The sequence below is a fragment of the Myotis myotis genome, unplaced genomic scaffold, assembly GCF_014108235.1.
Source record: "Myotis myotis isolate mMyoMyo1 unplaced genomic scaffold, mMyoMyo1.p scaffold_m19_p_20, whole genome shotgun sequence".
Lineage (NCBI taxonomy): Eukaryota > Metazoa > Chordata > Mammalia > Chiroptera > Vespertilionidae > Myotis > Myotis myotis.
In genome coordinates, this window is record NW_023416325.1 from 11870249 (window position 1) to 11897514 (window position 27266).

The 27266-nt window shown below is 45.2% G+C and overlaps 1 protein-coding gene and 1 long non-coding RNA gene across 2 annotated transcripts in view; one reads left to right on the forward strand and one right to left on the reverse strand.

Moving 5' to 3' along the window:
• The window catches only part of SIAE (sialic acid acetylesterase), a 44231-nt gene that overhangs the window by 760 nt on the left and 16205 nt on the right, over window positions 1-27266 (forward strand). Inside the window, 4 exon segments of the mRNA XM_036354039.1 lie at window positions 3865-4026; window positions 11273-11448; window positions 21751-21889; window positions 26231-26408. Of these exon segments, the coding sequence (XP_036209932.1) occupies window positions 3865-4026; window positions 11273-11448; window positions 21751-21889; window positions 26231-26408 (655 nt within the window).
• Window positions 5085-7667, reverse strand: LOC118678399. Its single transcript, XR_004974883.1, has 3 exons — window positions 7201-7667; window positions 6260-6554; window positions 5085-5698 (listed from the first exon to the last, which is right to left on the reverse strand). It is a non-coding gene; the product is annotated as an uncharacterized LOC118678399 (long non-coding RNA).

Genomic DNA, 27266 nt, shown 5'->3' on the forward strand with positions numbered 1-27266 from the left:
AGTGGAAGTGATAATGCTGGACCTGTTTTTTCCCCTTCAAACACTCAAATAGTGGACCACAGAGATCCCTGTTAAGAAATGAAAGTTGAGCCCTAACCGGTTTGGCTCAGTGGATAGAGCATCGGCCTGCGGACTCAAGGGTCCCAGGTTCGATTCTGGTCAAGGGCATGTACCTTGGTTGCGGGCACAGCCCCCAGGGGGAGTGCAGGAGGCAGCTGATCGATGTTTCTCTCTCCTCGATGTTTCTAACTCTCTATCTCTCTCCCTTCCTCTCTGTAAAAAAATCAATAAAATATATATATATATATATATATATATATATATATATATATATATATATATATATAGAAATGAAAGTTGAGGTGGGAGAATGGTTGGAGTGCAGAAAAGTGACTGCTGCTCTCCTGCAGAACCCAATAAGTACCCTGTTCAGACAAGCTGCAGCCCACGGGTGCTTTTTCCTGGGGTTTAACCGGCGTGTAAACTAACCTTTATCTCTCTCAGCCTCCCACAGTGACCTCTGAATCTAGCATATGATGTGGAAGGAAGGTGAAGAGGAGAGTAGGGCCATTATTCTATTCGCTTTCTCGGTTAAAGGCTGTTAGCTTGGATATCTGTATTTTATCTTTGCCTTTAGGTCATATCCTTACATCACCTTCATTGCCACTGGCTCTTTTTTGTTGATGGATACTCTGAATTTTCCTTCTTCATTTGGTTGCGCATCCTGAACTCTTTCCTTCATATCATTTCCCTGTGTTCATATTTACCATGTAATATTTGAGATGTATAAAAATGTATGTAACCATGAAACAATATGAGCTAGGATGCTGCCAGTTTTATTCAGATTCCCTGGGTGTTCCTCATCAGAGGTAACCACTGTCCTAATTTCTTCAGTCTATGTACTTTTTTTTTTACAATCCTCACCCGAGGATATTTTTTCCATTGATTTTCAGACAGAGTGGAAGGGAGGGAGGAGGAGTGGAGAGAGAGAGAGAGAAAAAAAAAAATCTATGTGAGAGAGACAAATGGATTGGCTCTGGGAATCGAACCCGAGACCCTTTAATATGTGGGCCGATGCTCTAATTACTAAGGAAAACTGGCCAGGACTCAGTCTACTTTTAATGCTGGTCTCTCCCCCAGAATACTAATTCCTGTTTTGTTTTGTTTTCATTGATTTCAGCGAGGAAGGGAGAGGGAGAGAGAGATAGAAACATCAGTGATGAGAGAGAATCATTGATTGGCTGCCTCCTGTACACCCCTCACTGGGGATGGAGCCTGCAACCCAGGCATGTGCCTTTGACCGGAATCGAACCTGAGACCCTTTAGTCCACAGGCCAAGGCTTTCTCCACTGAGCCAAACCAGCTAGGGCATAATTCCTGTTTGTTTTTTAATCTAATATCCAAATGAAGGAAAAATGGAAAACCTAAAAAAAAAAAAAAATTGAAAACCTTAAGCCTAAGTTTCTTGTTTGACAAAAACTTCCCAGTCCTGCCTCCTTCCGTGGCCCCCTGTTTTGCTCCTTGCTCCATCCCTTTGAAGTGTTCCACTGGCCATTCAGTTTGGAATGTAAGCTTTATAAGGACAGCGAACATGCCCTTTGATTTACCGCCAGTTTCGAACTGTGACTGAGTGGAAGTTGCAGTAACATTGGAATCAAGTGGCTTGGTTTCTAGTCCTGTCATAAACCACCTATGTGATTCGGGGCCAAAGAAACTTAATGTTTGCAGTGTGTTTAGCACAGTGCCTGCCACAAGTAAGCGAATTCATAGAATGTAAGCTCCCTGCTGGCAAGGATTTTGTGTCTCCTCACCCCCCCCCCCCCCCCCCGGTTATATTCTCCATGCTTAAATGGTGCTTAGCACATAGTAGGCATCAATAAATATTTGTTGAGCTAATTAATATGCAAGCTATATTTTTAAATTACCTAATCTACTTGGGTCTCAGTCTGTTGGTCAGTAAATACCATGATTATAAACTCTGGGTGTGAACGATCTTTCTACCTCTAACATTCTTTTTATTTTTATTGATTTCAGAGAGGAAGGGAGAGGGAGAGAGAGAGAGAAACATCAATAATGAGAAAGAATCATCGTTCGGCTGTCATCTGCACGCCCCCCGACTGGGGATCGAAATCGCTATCTGGGCATGTGCCCTAGCTGGGAATCGAACTGTGACCTCCTGGTCCATAGGTCGTTGCTCAACCACTGAGCCACGCCAGCTGGGCTACCTCTAACATTCTTTAACTCAGAATAGAGCCCTGCACTAGAGGCTCCTTCCGTGTGTGTTGGAGAAGACGGACTGATTTGGAAAGGTGTTTCCTTCAGCCTCACATAGAGGCTGCACATATCTGGGGCCCTCCATGTGCACCGCCTCCTCTGCCAGTGGCAGCCAGATTTCTTCACTCCATCCCTTCACCTCCACCCTCTCTGGGATTAGCTTTGAGACCTTCAGCTTTGTTTCATAAGAGGCACCTACCCAAGACAAGGCCCTCCCACAGACGTGCTGCTCCCCTTCCCTCCTGCAGGCTGCCAGCACTGTGCTTATGCAACTCCCCTCGGCGCAGTAGTCTCTTCGAGCACTTTCTCCAGGCAGCCACGCATCTCCAGCCCAGTGGGCCTTCTGCATGAACTTTGATGGTCATGTCGGTCTCATGATGGAACTAACTCAGAAGAGAGAGCTGAGGGTGTTGAGGGACGGGTTCTTATTCGAGGTGCAAGACAAATAGGCCACCGAGCCTGTGTAGGAGGCCCCATTAGCTGTGCTGCTCCTTAGCGTATCGCCTAAGGGGCCATCATCACAGGGAGCTTCCTAGGGAGGGAAATGTCAACCTTGTTAGGTCTGATTCTCTTTCCTGCCTATCATTTTTGTTGAAAATCTTTAAAAAATTTTTTTAATAGTGTTAATTATTTTCTTCTAGGGGGATTTTTGTTTTTGTTTTATTGAGCCAAAGCTGTAACTTATGTTTTTCTTCCCCCCCTTTTAAGTGTTGATGAGGAGCTCGCTGAGATCATTTGGGTAGATGCTTGTTACTAATGAAATACTTCTATATAGGCTGGATGTTAAAAATAGGCATGATCTTGTTAAAGTGAGTTCTTGTTCAGCCTTGTTAGTGACTGTAGAATAAAATCCACAGTTTCGAGTGCTCTTTCTCTTGTTCCTTGTGCATAATTTAGCTTGTGAAATGGGTAAAATGGTGACAGAAGACCTTTGTAAGGACACTGTGACCTTCTAACTCTCACTGACTTTATTTTTTGCGCCTTCGTTTACCTGAATTTACCTTCGAAGGAAGCGCATTTGTCGCAGATATTCATAAATGCTTATTTAGCATTTTCAGTGGGTTGTTAAAAAGCCATAATAAGGGGAATTATTCGAGGGACATTCACCCTGGTAGGGTGGAAAGGGGGGGGGTTAGAGAGGGCTGTTGGAGAGAGGCAAGCTTCTTAATTCCCTGCTACTCGGGAGTAGGAGTGGGAATGGAAAGTAGAGGAAGGAAGAGGTTTCTTTTTCTCATAAACACCATCTGTAGGGTGCATAAAAGGGGCATCTTAATGCTTTGGGAGGAGAGAGTCCAGCAGGAGGGCCGGGCCTGAGAGCAAAGGCAGGTCAGCAGCTCTGAAGGGGACGACGTGTGTAGGACATGGGTTGCCCTGGGCTCTTGGTCTTGTACTGTGATGTATCTTGTTGGAAACTGTTCTTGTTATGTTGCTTACCTCATTGGGAGGAATAAGATCTGGTTTTGGAAGATTAAAAGTACCGGGTATATTCAAATGCTCTTGTATAAAGACCGTATGTTCCTTGCTCTTTAACCAGATTCGAGCAGTGACGAGTCTTCCCAGTGATGCTCTTCTGTTTGCTGAATTCTCTAGGTGCCGGTTTTCGGTTTGCGTCCTACATCGGTGATTACATGGTGCTACAGAAGGAGCCTGCCGGGGCAGTGATTTGGGGCTATGGCATACCTGAAGCCACAGTGACAGTGACTCTGTGGCGAGAGCACGAAACCGTCATGAAGAAAGTGACTCATGTGGAAGGTACGGCAGCCCCCATTCTCTGTGGAGCTTTTATCTTCTTCTGCCACCTGCTGGATTATCTGAAAATGCAAGCTTGCTCTCTATATCCCGTTACTCATCCATCCATCCATCTATCCATTCATCCATCCATCCATCCATCCATCCATCCATAATAGCTATTTGATAGCTATTTGCGTATTTACCGTGTGCGAGGCACTGAGGATATAAATTAAGACTAAGTCAAAGTGCCTGTCCTCAAGGAGCTCATGGAATAACAGGAACAGACACTGAGTTACATAGTGCAGTGTGATGACTGCTGCGATGAAGTTGTATATGAGGTGTCATGGGATACAGAAGAGAAACATCTACCTCAGATTGGATGGTAAGGGAAGGTTTACATAGAAGGTGGCATTTGAACCGAATCACATATAAAGGAGAGGCAGTGTGGAGGAGTGGTTAGAACCCAGGCTCTGAAAATCACCCTCTAGGTTCAGGTCCTGGCTCTATCTCTTCATGGCTATATAACCTTGGACATGTCATTTAATATCTCTGTGTCACAATTTATATGTGAAGTGAGATAACAGTATTTGAGACCATGTGGGTTTTGAATGAATTAGCACATATAAAATACTTAGAACAGTGCCTGGCACACAGTAAATACTGAAAAAAATGTGAGCCGTGGTTATAGTTATTACTGTTATTTTAGTCAATCACTCAAATATTTACTGAGTGACTACTATGTGGCAGATACTGTGTTAGGTCCTGGTGATACAGTGGTGAGTGAAACATATGTGGTCTCTCCCCTAATGAAGCTAATAGGTTAGGCAAAGAGACAGAAAAATCATAGCAATTACTGTGAAGTGTGTAAGTGCCACAATGGAGAAGTACTAGGTGCTGGGGAGTGCTTAGTAGGGATAATTAACTTAGTCTAAGCAGCGGTTCTCAACCTTCCTCATGCCGTGACCCTTTAATACAGTTCCTCATGTGGTGACCCCCAACCATAAAATTATTTTCGTTGCTACTTCACAACGTAAATTTTGCTACTGTTATGAATCGTAATGTAAATATCTGATATGCAGGATGTATTTTCAGGGGTCGCGACCCACAGGTTGAGAACCACTGTGAGGCTAAGGTTTATCTTGAAAGATGAGTGGGGCAAACCAGGCAGAGGGACTCGCCTGGCAAAGGCACGGAGGCACTAGTGAGCTTGGGCCATTGGAGAAATGGCTCATGGATAGGTTTGTCTGGAACACTGGGGTACGTGACTGGCGTTGGTTGACAGGAGACAAGTTTGGATACATAAGGAAGCTTGTTATTGTTAAGGAGTATTGGATGGATGGATTTTAAGCACAAAATAACACAATCAGCTTTGTATATTAGAAAGAGGACTCTGGCAGCACTGTGGAAGACTGATTGGAGATCGAGCAGAACAGAAGTGGTGGGACCTGTTAGTCGGCTATTATGATGTTCAGGGAATAGACAGGGAAGGTTTGACCCAAGGCAGTTGCTGTGAGGATGGTCAAGAAGTTGAGAATTAGCAGCCTTACAGAGGAGCCTCTGTCTAGAAGAGAGAAAGATGGTGGTGGTGGGCGTAGATCTGTTTGTTAGGCTTTCCACATCTGCTTGGTAGAGAGCGAGGGTGTTTTAGTTTGTGTAGAGCCACAAGCCTGTTTCAGCAGCATCTTGCTCTGTCCTGCCCATGAGGTAAAATGAGTAAAATGTTATTTGGAATAAAGAAGGTCGCTATGTAGGAAATTCTACAGGGTTTATTGAAGGGCTGACGTCTATTTAAATATCAATGAGGACTCTGGGGTTTTCAGCCAGACTACTTCAATTTGCCACTGTCTATCTCTGTTAATATATAACGTATTACCTGTATTCCCTAGGCGCCCACAGCAAAATGGAATTTAATAACATAAAGGTTTTTGTCTGGCAGACTGGCACTACAGCATTGGGAAAATTAAAACCTGATGGATGGCTGGGAATATAGTCAGGTACGGGGCCTATTCAGATCGTCAAATGATGCTTGGTAATTCAGACACAGGAATAAAATTAGGGATATTAGCATATATCCTCTCACTCTTGCACACATGGGAATGCGTATGTGGATGATAAAATGAGGGTGTGTCTCCAAACAGATATGTTGTCTCTAACTTAGGAAAGAAAAAGTTCCTGGTTGCAGTGTTAGCATGCATACTAGTTTTCTATGCTACATAATAAATTATCACAAACTTAGATGCTTAAAACAACATACCTTTGCTAGCTCACACTTTCTGTAGATCTGAAGCCTGGCTGTTATTGAGCTGGGCGCTCTTCTCAGGGTCTCACAAGCGGAAATCCAGGCATCAGTGGGCTGTGTTCTCATCCAGAGGCTCAACTGGGCAATGACCCACTTCCAAGCTCCCCAGGCTGCTGGCAGATTCATTTCCTTGTGCCTGTAGGATTCATGGCTGCATCTTGGTTCCTTTCACCTCTGACCTCCAGATACTCGTTTTTTGTTTTTGTTTTTTAATCCTCACCCAAGGATGACTTTCCCATTGACTTTTTTTCTTTAGAGAGAGTGGAAAGGAGGGAGGGAGGAAGAGAGAGAGAGAGAAACATTGATGTGAAAGAGACACATTAATTGGTTGCCTCCTGCTGGGCCCCAATGAGGGCCAGGGCTTGAACCAGCAACCCAGGTACATGCCCTTGACTGGGACTCAAACCTGTGACCCTTTGGCTCATGGGCCAATGCTCTAACCACTGAACAAAACTACCCAGGTCTCTAGATACTCTTAAAGGGCTCACCTTATTAGGTCAGGTCCACCCAGGATAATCACCCTTTTTATTAAAGTCAACTGATTAGGGACTTTAATCACATCTATAAAAACCCTTAATGTTTCCCATGTAATGTAACCTAATCATGAGAATGACATCTCATCCCCTTTGCCATTTTCTGTTGGTTGGAAGCAAATCACACATTCTGCCTGCACTTAGGGGGAGAGGGTTATACAAGGGTGTGCCTTATTGGGGGGTCATCTCAGGGCGTGTCTGCCATAGCATGCTACGGTTTAAGTAACTTGCATAAACAGTTTTATTGATAAACAAGTACTTAAGTATTTTTTGTTTTTTTAAAAACATTTATATTTGGTGGTGGTGGAGGACTTTATACAGAATAAATGCAGGTAGGAAAGGGGCCTGTAAAGCTTCCTTTACCTCCAAGTCACTCCCACAAATCGCGAAAGTGATTTGCAGCTGGAGAAGTGCCAGGATTCTGTGTGGGACGTGAGAGGGTGGCTTCTTCCAGCTCTAGGTGTTTCCTTGTGGGAAGGGAAAGGTTGTGGATAATTTTCCTTTTTCTGTTCTTGGCTTCTGAGATTTGGCACAACAACCTGAAAAGTAATTAACATCTGATGTGAATAGCAAGAGGAAGAAAAAGAAAGCACTTCATGACTAATCATGTCTCCAGACAAACTGTTTTCGTTTTTTCCCCTTTGATTGTTTATTCTTCCCATTTTTAGACGGGGGCTGGTCAGGGAGGTGTAGAGGAAATGGAGATAGAGTGTTCTTTACCTGTGTCTTGTGCTGGAATGTGGAGAGAAAATAGAACAGTAAATAGGCCACACCAGATATGCTGTCAGACATGAAAGCACAAAGCCCCCGTCAGTTTGCAAGGCTTTCTTGTGGTGTCACGGGAGGGCGGGGTGGGGGAGTGGGAGGGGGCGGGGAGAGGTTGTCATTTACAGGATGGAGTGCCTGGCACACTCTAAGTAGCTGTGTTATGAAGGAAGGAGATGAAACTTCCTAGATGGGAGAAGAAAGAGCTGAGGAAGCAGAGGTTCGGATGTGACGAAAATCTACAGAAACCTGCATCTGGATTGGGAAAAGAGGTGGCAGGATAGCAAGTGATTAGGGCCCAGAAGAAGGAGCCAGAGCAACTGTTGCTCAGCAAGCCCCTCAGGATTAGCAGGGAGCCAGCTGGACAGTGAACTTTAACTCTTTGTGGCCGTGACTCAGTTTTATTATTTGGACTCAACCGATTGGACCTGGTGGATGCACACAGATTCTAAAAACTACAGCCGGACTTCATCATCCTGTGATGAGCTCCACTTGAACTAGCCCTCGCCTCGCAGGCCAAGGATGATCACTTCTCCTGTGAAACAAGGTGGCTTCTGCCTTTATAAGCCCACCCTTGCCTTTGATCTAAGAAACAGTGTACACTAGTGGTTCTCAACCTTCTGGCCCTTTAAATACAGTTCCTCATGTTGTGACCAACCATAAAATTATTTTCGTTGCTACTTCATCACTGTCATGTTGCTACTGTTATGAATCGTCATGTAAATATCTGATATGCAGGATGGTCTTAGGCGACCCCTGTGAAAGGATCGTTCGACTGCCAAAGGGGTCGCGACCCACAGGTTGAGAACCGCTGGTCGACACAGTGACTGCTCTCCTGTGTATATACTTACATGGGAGGAAATCCTCATTGTTTTATTTATTTTTTAAATACATTTTTATTTATTTCAGAGAGGAAGGGAGAGGGGGAGAGAGGTAGAAACATCAATGATGAAAGAATCATTGATCGGCTGCCTCCTTCCTGCACACCCCCCACTAGGGATGGAGCCCGCAGCCCGCGCAGGTGCCCTGACCGAGAATTGAACCGTGACCTCCTGGTTCATAGGTCACTGCTCAACCACTGAGCCAGCTGGGCAGTCCTCGTTGTTTTAAATGGATGGTTTCTGAGTTACTTGGACCATTAGTAACCTCCCTGTAGTAGATCCGATTTCCCCTGCCGTGCCTGGCAGTTAACTTCCTTAACACTCGTAACTGTATCGGAGTTTATTTTTCTGTAGAGGGGAGAGGGCAAAAGGTAGAAACTAAAAGAACTTGAGGACTAGAACAGAGGAAGTTCTCCGAGGCCTCCTCAGACCAGGGCTTAGGAATAAGGCTTGGGCCTTAGTTGTAGTTCTCTTCCCTCCTGCGGGGGGAGCTCTTCCCCCCTCTGCAGTGGAATGGTATTGGCATGATGTTTTGCCCAAATGTCCCCCCTTCCCTTATTCCTCTTATTGCTGGGCAGCAAAACTTCCAGAAACTCTGGTGACGGCTGTCCTCCTCACCGGCCATACTGCCTGAATGGGGGTGGAGTGAAGATCAAGTTAACAGCAGTGACGAGGAATGGATTGTGTAGTCGTAAAAAGCTAAAAGATAGCTGTCCTCGGTTTCCTGGGGGTTGACGTTATCATTCTAAATGAGCAAAGCTGGTGGCAGCAGGACAGAGCTCCAGTGAGAGATGTCAGTGCAGGGAGCCTGGAAAGACCTTGGCAAGACGGCAGTTGGGACAGATTGGCACGTCTGCCTGCTCGGAAGTGCGAGCCATACGGAGCGCAGGCACCTGTGTGACACAGTCTGTACCCGCTGCCCACTGCCTCCAGAGCCGTGCTTTTCCTGCTTCTGGTGCGTTATACGTATAACAGGATGATGTCTGGCTCTCAGAGGTATAAAAACAGTAGCAGGCATTTGGTCCTGGGCTTAACTGACTTCTTAGGCCTGGGCGGGGCAAATGAGTCAGTTATGCTGACCGGAGGAGCAATCATGCACCCTGTCTCTGATGCCTTGGGGGTCTTGGACATCCCCCCAGGAATGAGCGGTCCTTTATGGTTTGAGCTTTTACTGATCTCCTGGCCTGCATCTGGACTTCTGCTTCTGCTTAGCTCTTGCTGATTAGAAAGAACTCAGCACCCTGTCTGGCTCCTAGTAGTCACTTGGGTAGTATTTTTATAGTTATTATTTTTTACAGGCTGGTACAATAACTTCGGGATGCTTCATTTCCAGTTCTTACCATTCTCTTCCTTTGAAATTACATTAAATTATAAATCAGTTCCTATTCTTCTGCATTATGCCAAGAAGATTTATTTTTAAAAGGTTACTTCTCTATTTTCTCACTCTCATTTTTTCAACTTTGTTCATGTTGTTTGGTTCTCCTAGGCATAATTTTGCCACTTGGAAGATATTTTTCTTAAGTTTCTGAGTATGATGTTTGCAGAGGTGGTGGCGTGAGTGGGTGAGAGGTAGGAAGGTGGTAGGGAGGTGGTTCCTAAGGAATATGCTAGGAATCTCTGAAATAGGGTCTTGGGTAACTTTTCATCGCTTTAATTGAGCCTGAAAACCTTAAGTCTGGGAAATAATTCTGAAAATAATTAATTGGGCAAGTCTAAATGTCTTCTTCACAGAGAGACTAATTTTTTAAAAATATATGTTTTTATTGAATTTAGAAAGAGGGGAAGGGAGAAGGAGAGGGAGATAGAAGCATCGATGAGAGAGAAACATGGATCGGCTGACTCCTGCACGACCCCCACTGGGGATCGAGCTCACAACCCAGGCATGTGCTGTGACCAGGAATCAAACCAGTGACCTCTTGGTTCATGAGTTGATGCTCAACCATTGAGCCACCCTGGCTGGGCCAGAGAGACTGATGTATATGCCTTTCAGTACTTCTTTATGTGACACCTTCTCCACTCACCTGTTTAAATGTTGACAGGAGAACCCAGAACTGCTGCTAGTATTAATCCTTGGTAGCAATGTGGGGAGGAGGTGGGGGTATTGAGGACAAAGATGATACCATCAGGCAAGGGGAACTTTCAGGTTACAAATGATTTTCTCTAATTGGGGCACTGTGCAAATGCGTTAGATTATGATTATGTTAATATTGACAGCTGGATAGTCCAGTAAGAATTTCTATGTTGTTTTTATGAAACTCCCTTGAATTTTAATTTCTTTTGTATTTTTACTTGTCCTCATTTAGGATTACAACTGGCTAATTTATTTCCCTTGTAAATGCTTCAGTTAAAAGTAAGAAGGGGCCCTAACCAGTTTGGCTCAGTGGATACAGCGTCGGTCTGCGGACTCAAGGGTCCCGGGTTCGATTCCGGTCAAGGGCATGTACCTTGGTTGTGGGCACATACCCAGTAGGGAGTGTGCAGGAGGCAGCTGATCGATGTTTCTCTCTCATCGATGTTTTTGGCTCTCTACCCCTCTCTGTAAAAAATAAATAAAATATATTAAAAAAAAAAAAGTAACAAGGGATTGGCACAGATTAAGGATAGACATGCCGCTGCTGTTATTTCTATTTGCTTGTCTGAAATGTGGCCAATTTTCATAGCTTCGAATTCAGTTGATCACTGAAGCTGGGAATGGCCACAAATGAGTATGCTGCGTGACAGGAGTGGGCTTTAATTTTAATTAATTGATTGATTGATTAATTCCTCGGAGCCTTTTGTTATTATTTCAGCACACTCTAATAAATGGATGGTGGTACTGGACCCTATGAAGCCCGGTGGACCTTATGAAGTGACGGCACAGCAGACTTTTGAAAAAATGAACTTAACTGTGGGAGTTCATGATGTCTTATTCGGAGATGTCTGGCTTTGCAGTGGGCAAAGCAACATGCAGATGACGGTTTCACAGGTAACTTGCAGAGTCTCAGTGATAATAAATAATGTTGATGTTGTGGGAAAAGGAAAAGAAAGAGAAGGAAAAAGCAAGGAGGAGAAAGAGATAGAAACCTTTTTACCAGGTGCCAAGATCTGTTCTAAGTGCTTTGCCTGTTTAAGTTGACAACTTTATGAGGTAAGTACTTTATTCATATCTCACAGGCTAGGAAACTGGATCACTGAGATTAAATTACCCGCCTAAGGTCGCAGTTAATAGGGGAGCCAGGATAGGAACTGGTGATGCAGCCCCAAAGCTGCTTTCTCACCCACGGTGAGTGTACGGTCAGTGCACCAGGCTTTCTGGCCTCACCTTCCTGGGCTAAAGGCAGAAGCTAGAGTGTATCTGATGGTAACAGAAGTTTCATAACAAATTGAAGACAAAGGAGATTACTCTTCTTTTTGACTGATCTTAGCAGATGAGTTCTGGGGAGAGCCTAGGGAACCAAAACAATTAGATGTTGTTTTAATGCTGAGCAACTAACGCACTACTTGTCTTCTGTTGTCATGGAGATTGAAAACATAAGATTGAATGTTGGCTTAGCCTTTTACTAGGGCATGGCTTAGAGCAAATCACTTGGTATTTTTTTCTCTCTTCTTGTTTGTTGTTGTTGTTAGTTTGGTTGGTTGTTTGCTTATTTATTTACTTGGTTGGTTAGGTTTTGAACCATGTAAGTGTATTATATTCTAACTAAAAATGTCTGTAGCTGCTGTGAGGAGGCATGTTAGATGCTGGGGGGCAGGGGGAGTTTGAAAAAACAAAAGAAAGGAAAAAGGAGAAATGGAAGTTCTTCCTTAAGCTGAGCAAAAAACCTGCTTTCCTCAAGTTCTTTTTTTTTTTCTTCCCCTTTTTGTCAGGATTGGTTCTTTGAGTAGCTACGAGGTCCTGCTAAATGGGAAAAGGCATTCTTGATTCTCTCTGCTGATCCTTAGGTGTCCTGGGTTTCTGTATCCTTCACCATGCTAGTCAGTCTTCCTCAAATACAACCCAGGCTACCACTGTCCTCCCCGGGGTGAGGCCCCAAACAGAGCTCAGGTCTCCGCCACTGGTCTGGCCAGTACGATGGTCACCTCCCTTGTTTTGAGGACTGTATTTCTACTGATGCAGCCCATGTTCACGCTTGCTCTTTTGGAATCCTCATTTTCCGTGGCTATTAACTGAAACATCCAACCTTCATCCCCAGGTGCTCCTGCCTGCTCAGCTCTTCCCCATCCCCCGCTGGTGCAGCTGTGTTCTCACTTGGTATTTTTGAGACTTTGTTTTTAAAGTATACTTTATAAAAATGTGCTTAAATTTAAATAAATATACTTGTCCTTGTAACCATTAAATATACAGAGTGGGGCAAAAGTAGGTTTATAGTTGTTCATATGGAAAATAATACAATCAATAAATAATAATACAAGAAAAATAAAATATTGTGTTTCACATACTCAAACTGTAAACCTACTTTTGCCCCACCTTTTATTCACCATCCTGTGTGTACCCATACCTTATCTCTACTTAAAACTATGTCTTCATCCTCAGCATAAACTCTGTACCTGCTAAGCAATAATTCCCCTTTTCTTCTTCCTCCAGCCCATAGTAGCCTCTAGTCTGCTTTCCTTCTATGAATTTGCCTATTCTAGTTACCTCATATAAGTGGAATCATATTTGACCTTGTGTCCGGATTATCAGGCATAACGTTTTTAAGGTCCATCGTGTTGTAACATATGTCAAAATTTTATCCTTTTTTATGGCTGAATTGTATTCTATTGTATATGCCCCATTTTGTTTATCCATTTACCTGTTGATGGACACCGAGGCTGCTTCCCCCTCTTGGCTATTGTGAATAATGCTGCTATGAGCATTGGTGTGCAGATATCTGGTCCAGTCCCTGCTTTCCATTCTTTAAGAAAAATACCTGTAAATGGAATTGCTGGTCACCTGTTAGTTCTGTGTTTAACTTTTGAGAAACCACCAAACCATTTTCCATACTGGCTGTACCATCTTACATTCCTACCAGCAATATGCAAATATTCCAGTTTCTCTATGTCCTCAGTAACATGTGTTACTTTCCTTTTTTTTTATTTTTATTTTTATTTTTTTTTTATTATGGCCATGTTAATAGGTGTGAAGAGGTATCTCATTGTGGTTTTGATTTGCATTTCCCTAATGACTACTGATATTGAGTACCGTTTGTAAGGCTTCTTTGGATAGATGTCTATTCGAGTCCTTTGCCCATTTTTGAACTGGGTTATTTGTTGTTGAATTGTAGGAATTCTTTAAATATTCTAGATAATAATCACTTGTCAGGTATATGATTTGAAGATGTTTTATGTCATTCTTTAGATTGTTATTTCATTTTCCTGAGGGTGTTCTCTGATACACAAAAGTTTTTTCTTTTGATAAAGTTCAGTTTATATTTTTATTTCTTTTGTTGTCTATCCTTTTGGTGTCATATTCATGAAATGTTGCCAAATCCAATGTCATGGACATTTTCCCCAATGTTGTCTTCTAAGAGTTTTATAGTTTTAGCTCTTAAGTTTAGGTCTTCGATTCTTTATGAGTCAATTTTGGTATATGGTGTGAGACGAGGGTCTAACTTCATTCTTTTGAAGTTGGATATCCAATTCTCCCACTACCATTTGTTGAAAAGACTGTCCTTTCTCCCACTGAGTGGTCTTGTCACTCTTGTCAATAATTAATTAACCTTATATACAAAGGTTTATTTCTTGGCTTTCTATTCCATTGATCTACAGGTCTCTCCTTATACCGGGACCACACTGTTTTAATTACGGTAGCTTTGTAGTAAGTTTCAGAGTTGGGAAGTGTGATTCCTCCAACTGTGTCCTTCTTTTTCAAAATTATTCGGGTTAGTCAGGGTTCTTGCAATTCCATATGAATATGAGAATATGCTTTTCCATTTCTGGGGAAAAAAGGCTACTGGGATTTTTGATAGGTATTGTGTTTGAATCTGTAGATTTCTTTGGGTAGTCTTGGCATTTTAACTTCTATTGTGAACATGGGATGTCTTTCCATTAATGTCTTTACTTTTTTCCAGCAATGTTTTATAGTTTTTGGTATCTTCTACCTTCTTGACTAGATTTATTATTACTAATTAGCTAATTACAATGGTATCACTATAATAGATTAAGAATTTGGAAAGATTATTATTTTCCTTAGTTCTTTCTCTAAAACTCAGTTTCTTCTCAAGTTGACTTTTATTTTCCTACCTTTCTTTTGTTATCTATTTCTCTTTCTTTGAGAATATTTAATTTGAGATTTTAAAATCTACACCTAGACCATAATCTCCATGAATTTCTTTTTTTATTATAAAATTGAATCCCTTAACGTACTTTAGGATTTCTTATTTTGCTTCTATCACTTATAGTTTCTTTTTTTTAACTAATTACTAAATAATGCTAGTAAAAAGATTCTACTCTGGGCCTATATACTTCATTTCATTATTAGTTTTCTAATTCAAAATCTAAATTCTTGCATTTATGTCTTCCTAACCAATATTTTATTTGCTCTTGCTTCCTGCCCTACTTAAATATATGGGAACCTATTGAATGTAAATGTTTATTAAAATGAATTTTAGCCCTAGCTGGTTTGCCTCAGTGGATAGAGCGTCAGCCTGCGGACTGAAGGTCCCAGGTTCGAATTCCAGTCAGGGCACATGCCTGGGTTCTGGGCTCGATCCCCAGTGGGGGCGTCCACGGGGTAGCCTATCAATGATTCTCTCTCGTCATTGATGTTTCTCTCTCTCCCTCTCCCTTCCTCTCTGAAATCAATAAAAATATATTTAAAATGAACTTTAACTGGATTTTTTTTTAACTTAAGTGAATGGCAGCAAAAGTGAAATTTTAGCTCTTGATAGAAAGCATGGTTTTGGATAGAAGTAGAATTGCTGTGAACGCGTTAAGGAAAACAGTACTTTCCTAATGCTTTAATTGCAGTTCTCTGTTTGCAAAGAAAGGCACGGGCCAGATCTATTTTTATTTATACAGTCAGGTTCTCAGTAGCACTCGATGCCAGGGGATCTCATCTCACTTTTTGTTGCGCTAAATCAGGTCGTTGCTGGTGGAAATCGGGTTCTTCCACGGGATCATGAGGAAAGCATTCCAGGGACCCATGCACGGGAGATTGTGGTGTGGCAAAATCTCTTCCAGAAAGCTGCGCCGGGGTTCCCAGTGTCCCATCTCCCTCCATCCGCCATGGGAAAGTCCAAAACCAAGGCCAGTGTCGACAGTTTCTGTTTCATATGAAAGCTTAGTCCTTTGGAGCCCACACAGTCTGCCATGGCCTGGCTGTTAGACCTGCGTGGTCATGTTTGTCTGTGTGTGGGGGGGAGGAGTGGTGGGGGGAGGGGCAGAGGGGAGAGAGAGAGAGAGAGAGAGAGAGAGAGCGAGAGAGAGAGAGAGAGAGAGAGAGAGAGAGAGAGAGAGAGAGGGAATGCAAACGAATGGAGCTAGCATAGGTCACCAAGCAAGAGAGCTCCTTTTTGTTCCCTGGACTTACTATGATCAGGAGCTTTTTCAAAATAACCAATCAACTTACCAAGCTTTCTGGGCTTCTGATGGGTCCACCCCCTGACCAGTGATCCCTCTCACAGGTCCAGCCGTGGGCAAACTACGGCCCGCGGGCCGGATCCGGCCCTTTTGAAATGAATAAAACTAAAAAAAAAAAAGACCGTACCCTTTTATGTAATGATGTTTACTTTGAATTTATATTAGTTCACACAAACACTCCATCCATGCTTTTGTTCCGGCCCTCCGGTCCAGTTTAAGAACCCATTGTGGCCCTCGAGTCAAAAAGTTTGCCCACCCCTGGGTTAGACTGACAGGCCTCTGTGGTCAAGCATATACCCCTGCACCATTTTGACTTCTTTTGCTCATGTGCTTACTGCCCCCGCCTCCCCCCACCCCCCTACCTGGTACCAGAGGGGAAAGAGAGGGATGTTACCTTAGCAGGGCAATGCTGAGATCCCCTGGGGGGTGGGGGGGGGGTGATGCTGTACCTTCCTGGTGAAGCAAATAGGCTCATGCCCCATTCCCTTTGCTTCCTTCCTTAATATCTAGTTGCCTATGGTAACAAGATTTTTAAAAAATTTATCTTGCCCAGCCGGTGTTGCTCAGTGATTGAGTGTTAACCCATGAATCAGGAGGTCACGGTTCGATTCCCGGTTAGGGCGCATGCCTGAGTTGTGGGCTCGATCCCCAGTGGGGGCTGGTGCAGGAGGCAGCCGATCAATGATTCTCTCTCATCATTGATGTTTCCATCTCTCTCTCCCTCTCCCTCTCCCTTCCTCTCTGAAATCAATAAAAATATATTTTACAAATTTTATCTTTATTGTTGAGAACAGTGCAGATGTCCTCCCATCTTTCCCCATTGCCCTCCTCCACCCAGTTCCCAGCCCACCCTGGTAACAAGGTTTTGATAAGAGTGAACACATTCTTTCTGCCTAGCATTTACTTTTTCATCTTCTGTATTAAAGGAAGGCTACAAGCTCTGAGATATAGGGGAGTAAGGGTGGGGGGTAGAAAGAGTCCACCTGACACAGCCAAGCGTTAATTCTTTATTTTTTTGGTTTTAAATCATGCACTTAGTTTGCATGACAGCATTTTAGGTGCTGACAGTACCAAAAGCCAGGGTTTCTAGTCTCTTAACATTCTGCAGAACTTACTTTTTTTATCAAAAGGATACCGTATGTGACTTCTCCATATTCCTTTTGCTCCTTTTCTCCCAAAGACTCCCCCCGACCCCCCGCCCTCCCCCCCCCACCCCCCCGGCACTGCAACACAGGGGGTGTCTGTCTCTTTTTTTCCCCTTTTCTCCCTCCATGTGACTCTTCTGAGAAGGTAAAGTTCCCACTATAACATACCACTCTTCACATTCAAATGAAGGACATGGCAGATTGCATGCCTATCTTGTTGTTAGGGTGAAGTGGAATTTTTAAATCGCGTGTTATTTATAACACCGAGTGAGATGTTTATAAATGGAGAAAAGTCTAAATGTTCATCTGTCGCCTCCTAAGACAGGGTAGGTCTTAAGACTTGGGTATTTCTAGGCAGACTCAGAAGAAGATGGCCAATGTTAGACAGGAAACCCGTTTTCCATACCTTGGCAATCCCCATATTCCTACTCTCCAAGTAGAGAAATTACAATCCAGAAGAGAAGGGTTATCAGCACATTACAATGAAAGATCCACAGAAGTAATGATGGATGGCTTATTTATAGTCATTTCCTCAACTTTAAAACTGCCGTATGATACTGTAGTAGTGATACCATTGCCGTTAATTAGTTATTAATAATAGGACAGGAGCAAAGGGAAGGCCAAATATTATAGGCATGTCATTTGGGCAACTTCACCAGGAAGCAAACGCTTTACACACACCCCAGGGAGGAGGCTAGATGCACGTCCAGTAACGTTGGGGTGACGTCTGCAAGGTACTGGTCTGTCAGTCACACTTGGGAACAGGTCATTGACCAGAATGGGCATGGCCACTGCAAGGATGAGAAACGTGGGATATTTAATCCCTAAACAAAGAAATTCCCTCTCTTGGCTCCTCTTGGCACACTTGGCTCATGGCTCAGGCTTGGCTCTCCTGTGTTCAGCCACATGGCCCACAGCCATGGGGACTCCAGCACCGTGGACTAATGGACTGCTGCTCGCCTGATGCTGAACTGGAGCTGGTTCCAACATGGAAAAAACACACACAAAACTGGACACTGGCTTTGCTTCCAGCTTTACTGAAACCCCAGCTGCTACTTCCATGACCGGAATGGGACTTTGGAAAACCAGGGATATAACTCCACACAAATGAAAACCACATCCTCCCGTGTGAGTCTCAGAAAATTCTTTTTCTGGAGATAATGTAAGGACCCCACCCCCTCCACCCAGTGGGCAAGAGGAGACCCCAATTTCCCCAATAACTATAGAAGGTGCAATATAGAACGCACACGCGTTCTCTCTCTCTCTCTCTCTCTCTCTCTCTCTCTCTCTCTCTCACTCACACACACACACACACACACTACAGGCCTTGCTCCTCGTGCGGACCCCATGCCAAGAATCTCCGAGGAAATAGAGTCTTGATGCTTCTTCATTAATTCAAGACTGTGGTGTAAAGGTTACAAATGGAACACTGGTGAGCAGCTGCTTTGATGCTGGACTGCCGGTCCCTGGAGAGGCCGCGTTGCTCCCTCTCAGCCCAGCAGCCCTAATGACTTCAAATACCTTGGTATTCATTTCCATCCTCATTTAAATACTTGGTGGAAAAATAATTACACTGAGGTGTTTGATGAGATGAAATTTGATCTCAGCAGATGGAGTAAGGCTTCCCCTTTCATCAGCAGGGAAGCCAAGTGTCATTTAAATGAAAATCTTCCTGAAATCTCTTTATTCCTAAGTTTGTTGCCAATATCCCTGAGGAGATGCAGCCATCAAAAAGGCTTGCTGATACAGGGGGAGGACGCCAGGTTCAGAAGGAATTGTCATCGGGTACAGCAAGAATTTCCTCCCCCCCCCCTTTTTTTTGCTAATCCTCACCTGAGGATATTTTTCCATTGATTTTTACAGAGACAGAGAGAAATATCAATGTGAGAGACACACATCGATTGGTTGCCTCCTGCACCACACCCTCACCAGGGCCGGGGATGAAGCCTGCCACTCAGGTGCATGCCCTTGACCTTGACCAGAATCGAACCTGAGACCCTTCGGTCTGCAGGCCAATGCTGTACCCACCAAGCCAAACCGGCTAGGGTCCCCACCCCCATTTTTGTTACCACTTCACGTTGGCTTTCAAGTTTTGACTTGAAATAATACACAAATGTGAGTTTGAAAATAGAAGTCTTTCAGCCAGTGTTTTAGATCCAGTTCTGTGTGCTGGTAACAATATAGGAGAACGCCAGCCACCCCGACTTCGTTGGCCTTGCAGTATCTCAAGTGTTAGCGGCGGGTGTAAAAGACAAGTAGCATGTTCACCACGCTGCCTCCCGGGCTGGCGGCTCAGGCGATGAGGCACTTGAGTTCCCCGTGGCTGCGGAAGCTGGTGTGGGCGGAGAGAATGGAAGCAGCTCCATCCACTGTTTCCATGGAAGCAACAGACGAGCCTTCGCACTTAGCGAGGAACTGAGTTTCAAGGGAGATGATTCTTTACAGGTACTGGCTGCTGAGAAATAATTTCCCTGCCAGAACACACTGTGAGTGCGTTGGCCTGTCCTCACGCCTTGATGTTTATTTTACGTTCAGCTTGCCAGGCAGGGTCCTGAACACAGGGATCTGGATTTCCTGTGGAATTTTCCCGAGACTGTATGTACCGTGTGTCCCGGCCGTGGGAAGACCCGTAACCCTGACAGGCGAGAGCTGCGGCTCCCAGGGAGCGATCCTGGCTGTGGCTTCCATCGTGATCGAAAGAGCCATTTGTGTCTGGCCACCTCAGTGGCCGCAGCAGGCTCAGCGGCAAGTCCAGAGGCGATGCGGGGGTGGGGGCCGGGGGGGCAGCGTATTTCAGTGAAATGCTCTGTGGGGCAATCTGGCAGCTCCATCATTTATCTTACAATGTGGGCTGGAGGGCCAGCTGTATTCTCGGTGGTGGGCGGGAGGGAAGGCGAGCCAGCTGCACTCCTGCGGCGAGCGGCCAATGGAAGGCATCCAGCCTCCTGCGCCTCTCGCTGGGCAGGCCTGCCTCAGCTGGAGCGCGCGTTCCCCGAGGCCAGTGATGACTGGGCTTCCTGACGCTCCGTTAGCCCTTTGTTTGGGAAAACCAGACCAGTCCAGGGGGATGGAGAGAAGACAAGAAAGAACAAAGCAGAAGCTAAAGCAAAATAATGTCCTTACAATATCTTCTTTTAAAAAATCATATCAAAGGAAATAGCCCTTATGCATGAGCTCCTAGAGGAATGACGCCCAGTAGGACCACACGCGTTCCTGTCCGGAAAAACTCCACGTCCGTCCTGTCATACTCTCAGCAGGGGGTTCACAGAGCGATTTGGGATGGACACTTTTCTTTGTCTCGTTTCTGGGGACTGTTCTCAGCAGGCGCCCTGGACTCTACTCTTCAAATTGCTATTTTCTCCCAAGTTTTGCTTTGGTGATTTGCTGAGACCCAGATGAGAACATAAGCACGTTGAGGCTGATTTCAGTATGTTTCAGCAGTTCAACAGTCATTTCTCCGGCGTGTGTGTGTGTGTGTGTGTGTGTGTGTGTGTGTGTTTAATATGCTTCTCTTATGTGGTATGGATGACACCAATCTGCCTCCCCCAGGCCTTTTGGGCTCCATTTTTAAAAGAATTTTATGCTCTCAGATACTTTTTCTGAATAGAAGTATTTTCATTTCAAGATATCACAGTGGTCCAATGGGCAGTTGCTCTTCTTTAGCCTAAATGACGCCATTGTTCCTCCCATCCAACACAGACTTGCTCCCTGCGATGGCAGGTGTTAATTGCATTCCGACCTTCTCTGGGGACATGATTCTTCATGATCTCTTTTGGACAAGGTAGATCAAGGTGACTCACACCACCCTATCATCGGTTTCAATTATTCGTTTCATATTGGTGTATTGAAGGCTCAGAAGGAGTCCAGACATAAGAAATATCCAAACCGGTAGAGAATTCTTATGGGTTTATTTGGGCCAAACTCGCAACAACTGTCAGGAAGCAAAATCTCAATGGGTTGAGAAAATGCTCCAGAGAATGGCAAAGGAGGGGACGCAAGGAGGGTTATATGAAATCCATTGGCCGTCAATGAAGGGGGCGGAAGAAAGCAACGCGAGGAAATACCTGGAATCAGATCAAACGTAAAATGAGCAGACACACACTTCTTTTACATGGGTGGGTGCAGGATGGTTAACTAACGTGTACATAGAGGTGGCATGCGGAGAACAAGATGACAGCGAGGGGTCCGTGGTGTCCTGTCGGGCGCGGTAGGTGTGCCGTAAGAGGTCTGGACAAGGAGATTACGCTGACATTTCAAAGGTCTGTTATCTTAGATGCAAAAAGACAATGGACAGGCTCACCTCAGGTAAAGACTGACCTTTGTCCAGGGAGCTACAGGCCTGGGACTGGACTACCTGCCGTGACTCGCTTTTACTTAGGAAGTTTTATGGTCAGACCATCCTCTGTGGTTACTTTCAGTCTCTGAGTTTTAGGGTCCACCAGGCTGGCCTCCCCTGAGCTTGTCAGGTTTAGGATGGGCCCCTTTTTTTGGTCCACGGTTCGTGGTGTTTAAGAGGCAGTTGGATAGTTGACCACCCACCAAATAGGTTGGTGTAAGAAATGACATGCCTGTTTCTTTTCTAGATATTTAATGCTGTAAGCGAGCTGGCCAACACCACGGCCTACACGTCTGTCCGCATCCTCTCCGTGTCTCTCAATCAGGCAGAGCAGGAGCTCGAGGATCTCGCTGAGGTTGACTTGGAGTGGTCTAAGCCCACCGCAGGTGAGCGATTGCCGGAGCAGGTGCCATCCCTACACGGAGTGTCAGCGCCCCGGGTGGGCTCTGAGACCCTGAATTTGGTTCTTTATTTATTAGGTTGCAACCATCCTTTTTTCATTTTTTTTTTAAATATGTTTTTATTGATTTCGGAGAGGAAGGGAGAGAGAGAGGGAGAGAGAGGAACATCAGTGATGAGAAAGAATCATTGATTGGTCGCCTCTTGCATGGCCCCCTACTGGGGATGGAGCCCACAACCCAGGCATGTGCCCTGACCAGGAATTGAACCGCGACCTCCTGGTTCATGGGTCGACATTCAACCACTGAGCCGCGCCAGCCAGGCCTTTTTTCATTTCTTATTGACTCTTCACCCTATTCCTGATGGTAGCCATTCCATACGTTTATTCCCAAGACTCCACTGCCGAGTCGTCTTCCTTGCCGTGAGCAGTGCCTCCACCTTCAGCCTCACTGAGCACCCCAAGGCCGCTCAGCGTGACCCCTCGAGCACCCCTCCTCCGTGCCTCAATGCTCTGTCCTCCTCTTTCTTCCTGTGTTTCCGTGTCAGAACACAGCTGACTGGGGTCCTCTCATGGCTGCCCCTGAAGTGGGCTCTCACTTCCTCTGGGGCCTTCTCCCGCCCATCCGGCTCTGGTCTGTGTGTCCAGCAGGAAATCTTCATTCCCCGCCCACTCCCAGTGGCTCTCTGTGCGGCCTCAAGGGAAGAGCAGTGAGCAAGGCAGACGCAGTCCCTACTCTCAGAGGTAGCTTTCCTTTATAACGAAACAGGAAAACGGAACATAACAGACACCCTTCACACAGTGTCTCCGCTCTCCCCTCTGCTTTGTTAAAACTTTCTAGAACATCTTCTTTTTCTCATTCTTCTCACTGCCTTTCCTTTAGCCCTTTATTGTCTGTCTTCTGCTTCCAACTCAGCAACTTGTTCACCTCAAAGTGACTCCTGTCCTTCTCATGATACCTTCTGGATACCTCTAAGCCTTCGACCCTGCCGACCGCCCCCTTTGGGAGCCGCACATTCCTGTTAGCTGGCGTCGTACATCCTTTCCCTCATCTTCCCGCCCGAGGTCTCTGCTTTCTCCAGTTCCTTCCTCCAGTGTGGCCCCTGGTGATCTCTCTAGTCCCTGTTCTGTTTTGTCTGTCCATGCTTTACCTCGGTAACCTCGATGGCTCCTGCATCTTCAAGTATTAATTAACTCACCAACTATTTGAGTGCCCACTATGTGCTAGGCGCTGGCCTCAGTGCTGGGGGTATAGCAGTGAATAAAACAGGCAAAAACAGCTGGTCTCACGGAGCTTGTATTCTAGAGCAGGGGGATGTAGAAAATGAATAATAAAATCGGTAAACTTTCTAGGAAAGTTATTCCGTATCACACTATCTGAGCTCTCCCTGTAAGAACTTAGGAACTAAATTGATTTTGGTCAATTTGGGAGGAATGTTTTGGTCTGTGAACTCTCACCACATGTTATCCAAAACTCAGGAATCGCTTAGATTTGGATAAGGGGTGCATACCTTGCTATCACCCCCCTTTCACTCTCTGAACTCGGACACCAGGTAAATTTGGGATATCGAGGGAAAGGTTAGACCAGTGGTCGGCAAACTCATTAGTCAACAGAGCCAAATATCAACAGTACTTCTTCAAAATAGACTCGCCCAGGCCGAAAACCGACTTCTGCGCATGGGCCACGAAGTTTCAATCTCACTGTACATGCGCCCGCACATGGTATTTTGTGGAAGAGCCACACTCAAGGGGCCAAAGAGCCGCATGTGGCTCGCGAGCCGCAGTTTGCCGACCACGGGGTTAGACTCTGACCGTTAGAGGGTGATGCCGTGCTAATGACACTAAATAAATACATCAGGGAAAGCAGTCAATACAGACTCTTGGGGTCTGTGATAGGTAGTGGTTTCCAGTTTAGAGCGGCCGTGGAATTCCTAGTGAGAAAAGCAGCATTTCAGTGATACCCTGAAGGAGGTGAGGCAGTGAGATATCTGGGGAGGAGCACAGTAGGCCAAGTCCTTCTCACACTTTGTGTCTCTCCTGCCTCTGCTGTGGTCACATCTCTCTGCTTGCCGCTGGGAAGGCTTCCTGACGCTGAGGACTCACGTAATTAGCTTGGACCCACTTGGGTAATCCAGGACCCTCTTCCATCTCCAGGATGGAATCACATTCACAAAAGCCCTTTAGCCACAAAAGGTATAGCCACAGGTTATAACCATTAGGGTGTGGACATTTTTGGGGGGCTGCTCTGCCTACACACAATCTCATTCTCAAGGGGCTTTCCATCCTTACTCCCCTCACCCCACTCTTAGCTTCCTTTTGTAACCTATGCTCCAGTCCAACACTTTCAACATTTTCCTGTGCCTTTTTTTTTTTTTTTTTTTTTAATATATATTTTATTGATTTTTTACAGAGAGGAAGGGAGAGAGAGATAGAGAGTTAGAAACATCGATGAGAGAGAAACATCGATCAGCTGCCTCCTGCACACCCCCCACTGGGGATGTGCCCGCAACCCAGGTACATGCCCTTGACCGGAATCGAACCTGGGACCTTTCAGTCCGCAGGCCGACACTCTATCCACTGAGCCAAACCGGTTTCGGCTCCTGTGCCTTTTAATATATTATCTTTTCTGCCTAGAATGCCAGCTCTGCTTATTCAACTTCTGTCTGTCCTTCAAGACTTCCCACCTCTCTCCCTCTTTTTTTAAAAAAATATGTTTTTATTGATTTTAGAGAGAGAGGAAGGGAAAGGGAAAGAGAGAATAATCTGTGAGATAGAAATATCGATTGATCGCCTCCATACACACCCTAATCGGAGGTGGAACCTGCAATCCGGGCATGTGCCCTGACCGGGAATCAAACCAGTGACCTTTCGGTACATGGGACACCACTCAGCCAACTGAACCACCCTGGCCAGGGCTCTCCCTGCTCTTCTTCATTACCTTTTCTCTCTACCTGCTCATCAATGAAACCAGCTTCATACCAGCCACCCACAGCCACCCAACACCAGCCCACAAACACCTGCTGACTCTCTGGTAGGTCCAGACACTGAATAGGGTGAACGAAGCGAATAGTTCAGTATGGTCAGGGAAACACTATGCGTGCAGCGGTTCTCAACCTGTGGGTCGCGAACAATGAAAATACATCCTGCCTATCAGATATTTACATTACGATCCATAACAGTAGCAAAATTAACAGTTATGAAGTAGCAACGAAAATAATGTTATGGTTGGGGGTCGCCACAACATGAGGAACTGTATGAAAGGGTCGCGGCGTTAGGAAGGTTGAGAACCACCGGTAGAGTATTGTGGAAGCGCCGGAGGAGGCCAGTCTTTATTAGGATTTTTATGATCTGCCTTTCATTTTATATTCATTCTTTTTAAAACCCCTTAATACACGTCAGTACCTCTGGAGGCACTTAACCATATTTTGCCCTATATTTTACTCAGCTGAATAGATGTCTTATTTTGTAGAATATAAGACCTATGAGGAGAGAGCCCATGGTTCTCCTTTTCTTGTTACTTACTGTACTCCCGCCATCTAGACGTGCCTGGCACCTAGTAGGAGCTTCATCAATTTTAATTGACTTGAATCCCCACTATGACACTCGCGGCTGTTTGAGTGCCAGAACTGGATTGAATTGGGATCTTGAGTGGTGCCAAGCCAGTGCCTTAGACATAGCAGTTCCTGAGGAAATACTGGGTTGAATGATCCTGTCAGGTGAGTGTGTGTGTGCCCGTTCCCCTCTTCATCAACTTTCTTCCCACATGGGATTGCCCGCTCCCGTGTGTGTTAGTAACTGACTGGGCTGTATGGACACATGAGCTTTCTATGCTGAACATTTAAACACCAGTTTTGGTTTTTGTTGCTTCCTCTTTTAGCCAGATGTTGCATCCCTTACCTGCTGCCCATGTCTTCATGACCATTAGCTATAAAATGGGGTAGAAAAAAGACACATTTCTTCCCAACATGCTCCCTGCTTGCTCATTTCTTTCCACGGAGCTAAGTGGGGACGAATGGCGAGGGAAAGGTAGAGGTGAGGTGAGGGTGGTCGAGGGGCCCGATGGCCTTTCTGCCTTCACCTGTTGAGGAGGACTAATCGTATTCCAAGGTTCTCAGGAACCTGTAGATGAGAGGGGAGCATGGGTTGGTGGGGGGGTCCACTCGCCTCGCCAGGGAGCTTTGGTTCTCTGCAAATGAGAGCATGGCCTCTCAATCTTCTCCTACTTTTGGAAATTCTTAGCAAGGAACACAAGGGATGGACCACACCCTTCTTCTCACCTAGACCCATCTGTATCCCTCTACTCTTTACCTGACCCTCTTCTTCTGAACAGAAAACTTAGGCCATGGGAGTTTCGAGTACATGTCGGCCGTGTGCTGGCTCTTCGGGCGCAACCTGTATGACACGCTGCGGTATCCCGTTGGGCTGGTCTCCTCTTCGTGGGGCGGCACCCCCATTGAAGCCTGGTCATCTGGAAGGTCGCTGAAAGCCTGCGGGGTCTCTAAGGAAGGGTAAGAAAGCACCCCGCAGTCGGGAGAAAACCTGCCAGGAAATTAGATGAAAGAGGAGAATCGTGGTCTCCTTTGGGGAGTGAAGTACGTGCTGAGTGTCCAAATATGTATTAACTTGTTCCGTGCACAGGCGAGGTATTACTTTCACTGTCACCACCACCACAGCCATCTGAGAACAGCACAAGCAATTATGAGTCTTTTTCTTAATAATAATTATAGCTAGTACTTACTGAAAGCTTTATGCTGAAAAATGTTGTAAGTAGTTTATATATAGTAACTCATTTAATACAACAGTCTCTTGAAATGTAGATACTGTTAGCATAGCGTGGAAAAAGATACCACGTCTGAGCCCAGCCGGCGTGGCTCCGTGGTTGAGCGTCGAGCTATGAACCGGGAGGTCACCATTTGATTCCTGGTCAGGGCATATGCCTGGGTTGCGGGCTCCGTCACCAGTGTGGGGCGTGCAGGAGGCAGCCGATCCATGATTCTCATCATTGATGTTTCTATCTCTCCTCCCTCTCCCTTCCTCTCTGAAATCAATAAAAAAAAATATTTTTAAAAAAAGATACTAAGTCGGAGAGAGCTTTAGTAACTTGCTTATGGACACACGAGTGCGTGGCAAAGGCTGGCCTCAGTGTCTGCTCTTAACCACTGTGTTGTATTGCTTAGCAGAATAAACACTGTAACAGGAAGAACAAGTAGACATGTAATCAAAGAAATATGTAGTGTAGTGATTATGAAAGCACACTGAGGGAAAGCTAGATAGGAAGGACACGTGGTGCGGGGTTTGGGTCGGAGGACGGGCTCCTTAATAAAATCTCCATCGTCCTGCTAGCGTAGAGATGAACGATATGTGGA